This window comes from Montipora capricornis, chromosome 6 (genome assembly GCF_036669925.1).
Source record: "Montipora capricornis isolate CH-2021 chromosome 6, ASM3666992v2, whole genome shotgun sequence".
NCBI classification, from domain to species: domain Eukaryota; kingdom Metazoa; phylum Cnidaria; class Anthozoa; order Scleractinia; family Acroporidae; genus Montipora; species Montipora capricornis.
The window spans coordinates 51,596,485-51,606,484 of record NC_090888.1 but is presented as its reverse complement, the minus strand read 5'-3'; the positions used below and the strand labels follow the sequence as shown (position 1 = coordinate 51,606,484).

The 10,000-nt window shown below is 38.5% G+C and overlaps 1 protein-coding gene and 2 long non-coding RNA genes across 3 annotated transcripts in view; 1 reads left to right on the top strand and 2 right to left on the bottom strand.

Annotated features, from left to right (window-relative positions):
* The window catches only part of LOC138052444 (uncharacterized), a 2,443-nt gene extending 998 nt beyond the window's left edge, over positions 1 to 1,445 (top strand). The window contains exons 2-3 of the long non-coding RNA XR_011133073.1: positions 1 to 995; positions 1,317 to 1,445. The exon at positions 1 to 995 is cut by the window's left edge and continues 291 nt beyond it. This is a non-coding gene — a long non-coding RNA (uncharacterized lncRNA). The remainder of the gene's footprint in view (positions 996 to 1,316) is intronic.
* LOC138052441 (alkaline phosphatase-like) overlaps positions 1 to 10,000 on the bottom strand; it is a 25,006-nt gene that overhangs the window by 15,000 nt on the left and 6 nt on the right. Inside the window, exons 1-2 of the mRNA XM_068898937.1 lie at positions 9,894 to 10,000; positions 2,601 to 2,948 (exon numbers count right to left, since the gene is read on the bottom strand). The exon at positions 9,894 to 10,000 is cut by the window's right edge and continues 6 nt beyond it. Coding sequence (XP_068755038.1) covers positions 2,601 to 2,948; positions 9,894 to 9,948 — 403 coding nt within the window. The 5' untranslated portion in view covers positions 9,949 to 10,000. The remainder of the gene's footprint in view (positions 1 to 2,600; positions 2,949 to 9,893) is intronic.
* Positions 427 to 1,430, bottom strand: LOC138052445 (uncharacterized). Its single transcript, XR_011133074.1, has 3 exons — positions 1,283 to 1,430; positions 735 to 978; positions 427 to 560 (listed from the first exon to the last, which is right to left on the bottom strand). It is a non-coding gene; the product is annotated as an uncharacterized lncRNA (long non-coding RNA).

Below are 10,000 nucleotides of genomic sequence, written 5' to 3'. Positions count from 1 at the left end.
TATTATTATTATTATTATTATTAATTATAGATATGTTTAAGGGAATTATGTTAAAACTATCTGGTGCTATTTTGTTGATATTATTCAATTACATTTTATTTATTTTATTTATTTACTGATTAAGTATGAATACATAAAAGGTAGAATCAACAATAGGACATAGGTCCCCTACGAGGTTAACAATCAGCCCGCCCCCACGTAAAACATTAAGAACCCATTCCTCCCTGACTAAGAAAATCCCTCAAAAGACACACAAAAACATATATTTCACGCTTCCAGATAAACAAAACAAAAAAAAACGATTGCTAGCATTGACAACTTGTGGAGATATTTATCTTACGACACTTAGGACATTAAGAACATTAAGAACTTCTTGTAATTGCTTGGGGCATTGCTCAGAGTGTGCCGGTTTTAGCCATGCCTTTCTTCAGGTTTTGCACTGTGTTCTAGGCTTGACTGAAAAGCCAAGGACTGGTCCAGGAGACAATCCCTGTAAGGATAGTCCAGTAAATGACGAGTACAAACCACTGTCCTTTTGAAGCTGGCATGTCTTCTGTGACCTGTACAAATAAGTTCATTTCATCTATTTTACAGCAGTTTTTCATGACACTGTTATAATTTTTATTATACAGATTCATTACATTAAGTTGTGGTTTTACAACTCTAAGATTTGTACTTTGTACTTCACAGGTTTTCTTCAATTCCCTAAATAACATAAATTTTTAACTACAAACCTAAAATATAAAAGAATGTGAATCAGTGACACTGTTCTTTGCCTTTGTAGGGCTTCCCTGTCTGGTGATATTCTGCTGTCATTTCTTGTAATGGATCTTAAAATAAGATCAAACAGTCCAGGAGCATTCTCCTCGCAAAATTCCCTCATCATAACTGGATCATACAGTGGTGCTTCAGGTTTGCTGTCATAGTATTTGAACACAGCAGTCTGGCATTGAGTGACCAGCTGGTCAAAGGTGATGTCTGCAAAACAAACAAAGGTAATAGTTATTTTGTTTACAAAATATGCTTAAATATCACCTCAAATATTTCAAATTTATGCTTTTTAATTTGAGCTCTAGAAACAAAATTGTTGCAAGTTAGGAGGGAACATATTCAGACTGCCAAAAAATATGTTGGAGAATAGAATTTACAGAAATTTTTATATTTCTGTGCCTTGCTTTAGTTTAAGTCACGTGCTGTTTTCCTTTACAGCTTAGTATGAGCCTGGCCATTTTGTAAAGCAAAATGCATCAATTCTGTACAAAAGTTGTGCTTGGTAGTGTACCTGAAGCTGAACGTGTACTTTCCTTGTTTTCCAGGGCTGTCTCAAGTTGATTGGAATTCTTTGAAGAAGTGTCCTACGAAGATACACACCAAGACAATTATTCCTGTGCTTTTTTCATGAATGTTACACTGTTTGATATGAATAAAATTGTGCTGTTCTGGTTGAGGTGGAGTTGGTGCTCAGTAGCCAAGCAATATTATTGAATGGTTCTAAAAATATTTTTGTCCTGACCTTTGAAGTCATGAGGTAAAAAAAATTAATAATTAAATTTTATATAGCGCTAATTGTATAAAATATTCATAAGCACTTTACATTTTAAAATATAAAATTATAAAAAGTAGGATAACAATAAAAAAGGTAATAAAAATAATAAAAAACGCAGTACGAAGGTTTTGTTTTATGTAACACCAAATAAATTAATTAATTAATTAAATGTTTTTTTTAATTAATTTGTTTATTACATATATATTTTATGTAATAATTTTCATATCCCCTTAGTATATAAGACTTAATTTTCTGGATAAAAATAAAATGAGGAAGAGAATCAATAAACATTTGTACACTGACCTTTGGTGGAATGTAATAAGACTGCTTTGATAAGGCATTGTCTGCTATCGTAACGCCTTTATTTCACGAGCGTATCTCTGGCCGATAATTGTGGGTGTTAGCTCCTAACCTATCAAATAGATGGTAAAATCTCTTCGGGATGCTTCTTTTAGACAGCTGCGGGGAGTGTTCAAGAAATGGAGAGGAACAATACTCGTTTGCTTCACGGCTTGCTCTCATCCAGTGTCGAGTACAGGCCCAACAATTTAAATCTCGGTTTACAAATCGGGCAATGGCCTCGTCAAATCGCCACAGGGGACCTTGGCATACTTCCCCAGTTCTTGTTCGCTTTACAAACCAACAAATCCGGTCCGTGGGCTTTCTATAACACCCCAGCAACAACAAAGTAAACGTAACCCATATCAACCCCACGTAACTCATCTCTCCGATGGACAATCGATAAAGTTCGCGCAAAAAACTATCGGGTTTCCGCACTTTTTTCACCTTTTGTACATACTTTAAACCCTTTTGTACAAAACGGTGTGGAAAGACCTATTTTCGACGGACCTCCTCTGAAAACGTCAAGCTCCCGTTTTTAGTTAAACGCTCCTTTTTTACAAAACACCGGGGTCTACACGAGAATTTTCGAAAACGCCGCCATTTTCATAAGGATTGTTGTGGTACTTAGGCCGCACGCAATCGATCGGGCCATGATAGCCAGCACATGCGCAGACGTTATTCAGCCCTGTTTGCACAACCAACACCCTCCTACCTGCATCAGTCTTCACTCCTTCAAGATAGGCCGTTGCTGTCCCTGCGGAGTCTGGTACCTGCTGATCCACGTTAAAGGTTTTAGAAAGCGCGGTCCATGGGAACTGTTCCCAACTCAATACGTTCTCCTCTCCTGACTGATTTCTCATTTGACCCTCGAGGATCCGAGTAGCTGTTACGGTGGTAACACTCATTCCATCTCCGAGAAAGATGATTGTATTCTTGGCCGTGTGGATTATTGGCTTCTTGTTCAGATTTTCCTTTATAAGCTTGACGCCATTTGTGAACCATTTGCTGCTTTCCTGATTCTCGGGAACCGATCCAGGGGTGTCCTTTGGCGCTGCCACGTCTAAAAATAACAACACATGCGCGGTTTTCAATTGGGTACCGTATGAAAGCACAAAGGTCGGCTTATCCAATCGAAACAGACGCATAACAACAAAGGAACCAATCAGTAAATCGAAGCAAATTCATGCAGCCAGCGGGGAAACGCGCCAGAGAAAGTAACAATTAACTTTCCCTTTGCCTAAAAATTTCTAGGGTGATTTTTGAAGCCATCACCGGCTAAGCGAAATAGTAATGCAAAAAAACAAACAAACAAAAAACAATCGAGCAGTAACTTGAGACATCGAAAGTCACTCTTTGAAATATTTTCAAAATGATGCTTTTGAGTCAAGTAAAACGTTAACTAAGTGAATAGTGAATGCAAACCACTGTAAAGCTTAACTACCTAGCTAGGAAAAATACAACCGTAATTTTAACCAACTACTGAAGCCATAACTGCAATTTGTTGACAGGCCCGGTCCACAGGTTTAAAATCGAACCGCTGAAATTATGCTGCTTGCAGAACAAAAGAGCAATAGGGCATGGACTGAACAATATCCTTGATCTTCAAGGTGCGAGAGCCAAAAAACGAGTGGAATACGCAAAAGAAAGAAAACAAAAGGGATCCAACGATTAACTGAAGAAAACATGGGGAGCCAATGGCCAACTCGTGGATAAGTGTCAATTTGATAGCCCTACAAGGCTGATGATGCTCTTTTCACTAATAGAGATGATAGATGCGGATAGTGCATCTAAGTGAATTTAATATTGTATCTAAGTAAATTGAATGTTTCCAAAGGGTCTTGATATCAGCGGGCAAGTCAGAATTTTAAAGAAAACGACAAAACTTTTGAAATTACAAGACATGTTTCGACAGAAACTTCAGTCATCTTCAGTTGATTAATGTACAAAGCATTAAGTTGAATTTATAAGTCGGAAAAAGTGCTAATTATGCCAGTAACAACGGAATGTACATAAAACGTGACAAAGTGAGAATTAAAAGGATAGTTTTAGATTACGTGATGCAGTTTAATAATTTAATGCCAGTTTAATGGCATTAAATCATTAAAAGTTGTTGATTAAGAGAAGGTTGCTCTCTTTGAATATGAAAAGCAGAGATGTATCCAGGTTTTCAAATTTGGGGGTCCTCTGGACCCCTTTTTGAAAAATTTGGGGGTCCATTGCAAAATTTTGGGGATCCAGCTAATTAATATTCAAGAATTAATATTCGATCTATTGCCTATTAATTGCTGCTCAGTACCCTTTCAGATTTCTAAATTGCATAAAAATAAAGTCTTATCCCTCCTCACGAATATGTACTTAAAATGATCAATTTCTTTGAAACTGTTATGGCCGTTGATTCATCGATCAAAATGTATGGGCTTTCAAAGCTCCATCGATCACATCTGAAAACGTCTCGAGGAATCCATATGCTGTAGGAACTGTTGGCTCCAGTTGATAAAGTATCTAGATCTCCACAGCAAAAAAAAAATAAAAGAGCATCATTTATTTTAACAACACTTGAAGTGTAATTTACGATTTAAGCGATCGATACACACTTCATCGTCGGCCCGTGCGGCCGTGACTTCGCCATGGCCTGAATGTTAATAATCAAGTGATTGAATACATTCAAGTTTCATGTTCAATACGTTAATTTTAACACTAACTCCGAAAAAGTTGCATGATTTGCAGAACAGACAAGTTACGTGCAAAACAACAACCGAGACGACGCCACGTGCGCGCCCTGAATTATTATCAACAGGGTCGCACAAAACAAAAATTTGAGATGTACTAAAACCCGAAACACCGAAACGAAACCATCGGAACGAAACCACCGAAACCACCGGAACGGGCCCCGTCCGAACCGCCGAAACCATCGAAACACCGAAACGAAACCACCGAAACCACCGGAACGGGCCCCGTCCGAACCGCCGAAACCATCTAAACACCGGAACAAAACCACCGAAACCACCGGAACGGGCCCCGTCCGAACCGCCGAAACCATCGAAACACCGAAACGAAACCACCGAAACCACCGGAACGGGCCCCGTCCGAACCACCGGAACCATCGAAACACTGGAACGAAACCAACGGAACCATCGAAACACCGAAACGAAACTTGTGAAACAGCTATCGAAACAGCCATAATGACCATGCAGATCGCGAGATTTTCTGAAATTCTTTCACTCGTGATGTAGTTTCACCGTAAGTAAAATTAGTCGTTTTGTTCAAAGTTGTTCCCTTCTACACAAGCACACAATAGACTTGGTAAATTCAGTCTCCACCATTAACTATCTCTTCGAAATGCAAGTACATTTCAATAATACAATAATTTACAAATACGTTAACATTTTTTTATCATAACTTTGTCTCCTCTTATTTTTGTTTGTTGCCTTGGTCTTTGCACTGTTCCAAGCTCGTTTTCACTTGCTCGCCGTGTGCGCATCATTGCGTGAAAATGATGAAATGAAAGAATCTTCTGGTGTGCTTAGGGAATCTGCAAAGATTGTGAATGAAGAGCAACTGAATCAGAAAACTTGAAGGAAACCATTCGAGAAATTATTATAAGCGACAATCAGCCGGGAGGTCAAATTTTATACTGCAATCGAGTCGTTCAAGTTTTTATAGCTGTTTCGTGTGTTCCGGTGGTTTTAGTTTGGTGTTTCGGTTGTTTCGCTGGTTTCGTTTCGATGGTTCCGGTGCTTTCGTTCCGTTGTTTCGGTGGTTTCGTTCCGGTGGTTCCGTTTCGGTCAATATTACTGGGAACCTAAGTAATCATTGTCCCAAGGGTTCCCTTCCCACTTCGCCTATATTTTATTTTAAGCTACATGTACCTTACATAGGCCATTTTTCTGTCGTAACTCAGAAAAAGATCCGTCACTTTATCAAGCGCTATTGCAATGATTTGGACATCAAATTAGTTTTTTTCCTCCTTCAAGATAGGCAACTTGCTTGGTGTGAAAGACCCTATCGCTGGCGGGCTTCGTTCACGTGTGGTTTATAAGTTTGCATGTGCGGGCTGTAATGCCTGTTATCGAAACATCCCGGCATTTTCCACGCGCGTGCGTGAGCACTTAGTCACTGATAGGGCTTCTCATATTTTCAAACACCTACAGAATTCCGAACGATGTCGCGCCCTGTCTTCAGGGGACTGTTTCCAGTTTTAGATCACGCCTCTACGACTTTTCAACTCAAGATAAGACAGGCTTTTCATATTCAAAGAGAACAACCTTCTCTTAATCAACAACTTTTAATGATTTAATGCCATTAAACTGGCATTAAATCATTAAACTGCATCACGTAATCTAAAACTATCCTTTTAATTCTCACATTGTCAGGTTTTATGTACATTCCGTTGTTACTGGCATAATTAGCACTTTTTCTGACTTCTAAATTCAACTTAACGCTTTGTACATCAATCAACTGAAGATGACAGAAGTTTCTGTCGAAACATGTCTTGTAATTTTAAAAGTTTTGTCGTTTTCTTTAAATTTAATGTGTATAAATGAAAGTGCAGTGAGAGTTTTTCTCTGCAGTCTTTTTTTTTTTTTTTCATATAGTTCATGTTTTTATTATACTACAGATTCGTTGTTGTATCCTTCGTGCAATAAGAGTAGACTCGCAGTCTTCCATTTCACTAGAGTATGTCCGAGTCATTTTGCAATGTGCTATACAGATCGTCTTTCAGCCGGAATTCAACTCTATAGAAATGTTGACTATTTCCGCAATATTACTCTTCAAAACATCAGGAACAAACAGGTATATTTCCTTCTTCTGATGCAACACGTAAAATATATAATCGTCATGTTTAGTCATATCAGGCTCTTGTAATAAGGTGTCCATTTTAACTACTGGCCCTTCGTCTATTTCACACTAATCATGATTCATTCACATCATTATCATTCGTAACAATGTTGTTTTCTGTACTGGCATTTGTTGCCGTTCTTATTCACAACTGGCAGATTGTTTGAACAGGCTGGCATTCTTTGATGAATTCTGACCATTCTGCATTTTCATTTATTGGGATCAAAATTTGGAGCCAATTTTCAGTTGTTGCATTTCTATGTTTTCATTTTGGAATAATTTACTCGTTTCATAATCAGCATCATCTAAATCTGTCCTTGGTCTGACATTCTCAAATTTATAGTGATGCTTGTTGCAGAGTTTTCTTTTCAGTTTCACTGGGATGGTCTGTGAGTCATTAAGGACCTACCGTAGGTAAAACATTTACTGTTGAACTTACATCTGCTAGTGCCTCAACAATGTTACCGTAAATGCTTGACTTCCTCTGGGTAGCTCACAGATTTGTAATAAAATGGATGGTATGCGGTAAGTCTTTCTTCCAATGGAGTTAAATCAAGCACCTGTGGTTTGTCTTGAAACCTCATTTTGTTTGCTTTGGAACAGCTTGGTGAATTTCCATCTTTCAGGGTCTGTACACCCGCAGTGATACACACATCAAGAATATCTTGTTTTCATGCATATCTCATAATTGATTGGATTACATTTCACTGATTAAAGAGAGAAGAGAAGTCCGCGGCTGCCAAGAAATCCGTGAAAAGATCAGCTTCGCTTTCTCGTCCATCAAGTTCTGCATTTAGTACCCACTCCTTAATAAGGGCGGGCGGCGCGTCTACTGCCGCTAATGCAGGGGTGCCCGATAGGGTTTTCCAGAGGCACGGAAGATGGGGGTCGGTTTCTGCTAAGAGTGGCTATGTGGACGACAGCTTGGTATCTAGGCTGTCGGTCTCTAAGAAGCTTGGTATTTAACTTCATTGTGACACTGCTTGCTCTTTTCCTTTCTTTGTCTCTAGTGGAATTGTCTTGCAGTTTTTACGGCTGACTGACTCATCCTACATAAACGTTCACTCGAAGCTTCTTGTTTTGTAGTCTGAATATGTAATTTCTGAGGCCAATGACGATTGATTGACTGAATGAATTAGTCAGAAATTTATATTCTGACGGCACGATGGAAAGGCTCATGGGTTGTCACGGGACTAGTTAAGGGTATTTAAGGTTTTGGCGGGGGACTTAGGTCATTCTATGTGCTGTTTTTATTATTTTCACCCTTTCCCCGGGGTTTTGTGCTGCCGCATTAAACGAAGAATACGTTTCCACATGTTTTTGGCCACTTCTTATAAGGGTAGTCTTTTAGTGGTTTTTCGTATCTGGCGTAGCACAACTTCCATGAGATTACGTTTAATTTTCGTTATTATAGTTGGCTTGTCTTGCATTTGTAATAGGATTGTCTTGCATTTGTACGGCTGACTGACACATCGTAATAAACTTTCACTCCAAGCTCGTTGTATTGTACTTAGAATTGTGAATTTCGCCGTGTAAACTCAAGTCACGAGGTTTCACACCAGTCGAGTACCGAAATGATTATTACATTTATTGATGTATCGATAAGATTTCCCAGGTAAAGCTGGACCTTCTTTGATATGCCCAATTAATATAGATTTCTTGGTTTTCAACCCTTGTACAGTTCAAGCTCTCTTCTCTCTTTTTTCGGATATTGCCGCTCTTGCAACCTCAACAGCATTGCAACCCTCTCCATCTGGGAGTGGAGATAAAGGATTGGTGTGGTGACAGTCGGCCTCCCCTGTACTGTCCCTTGGTGAGTGATATAAGCGGAAACTATTACCACATTATATCTGTGTCTATTGTGTCTGCGTTTACACGCCACTGCACGTTCATTACATGCAGCAAAAGTATTTTGAATATAAATTATATTGATATGCGACTTTTGGAATTCGTTCTGGTGTAAAGACTGAAACGAATTGAATACCTGAAACGAATTATTATTATTATTATTATTATTATTATTATTATTATTATTATTATTATTATTATTATTATTATTATCAACATAATTATATAGACCACGGTTTTACATGATAACAATTGATGCCACTAAATAAACTTTAAAAAGAGATTTCTTGCTGGTGAAATGACGATTCACTTCGGACCTATTCTTCCTAGCATGATTCTATGGAAAGCCATAACTTTCTTAAGTATTCTTTATTCTTTGGTCTTGAAGTTTTGTCTTGTGGTGTGGTTTTGTCATTATGTGACACGGTTTGATGGTTACGTGTTGTGTTTCATGATGTGTTGAGAGTGCTGTGTTTACATTTTATGTGGTGAGGTTCTTTTACGACGTGTCGAGTTTCTCCCGTTATGTGATTATCAGTGAACTCAGCACGTCCAAAGATGACCTCAGCACATCATCATGAAAACATACAGGTAACCAGCAAATTTCGTTACATAATGTCTGACTCACGGGCACTCAACCATAATCTTCGGTGAAATAAAATGTGCTTGCTCGGGAGAGTCAAACTGTTCTAAGAATTTCGGTTCTACGTTGCCTAACAGCTATAGATTTCTTTACTAAAACATCGCCTAAAAGATTCGCGACCAGGAAAAAGTAGTTACCTACGTTTTCGGGAGGGGTATTTTTGCAATTTTTGGCACTTCAAAACGTCAGCTAGCAGTTTCGGAAGAGAAAATGGTTCGGTTGAAAGTTCTTAGAAGGTAACTTTCAATTACTCACAATTTCTGAAATGAAGATATCATTCCCTAAAATTCTCGGACACTTTAATTTTCAGCTAAGATATCCGAACAGATCATATTTTTCTTGGTGATAAGAACATCTCTTTGGATAGTCTTTATAAATTACAAGGAACCTAGAAATGTCTCTCAAAGGGTTTTGGCTCGTTGAGTGCCCGTGCACTTGATAATGACAAAACCTCACCACATAATGTTGTCACAGTACACTATGACAAAACTCCAAAACATCAAGAGAATGCTTCAAGATCAAAAGAATAAAGATTACAGAAGAAAGGTATCGCTTTCCATATGATAGGATTGACTAACTATTTGATGGTAAGGATAAATGTTTCAAAACCCCAGCACAATATTGGCTAATATGGGGGCTGGTACACTGAACCTATAAATGATAAGCAGTGCATACCTGTGAGTGCTGATTGAGACGATATTAAGATGAGCAACGAAACGACGAATCGCATTGTGAAGAGCTCAGAGTTTCCAGCTTACGTCTTCGTGTGGCACTCGAATGCA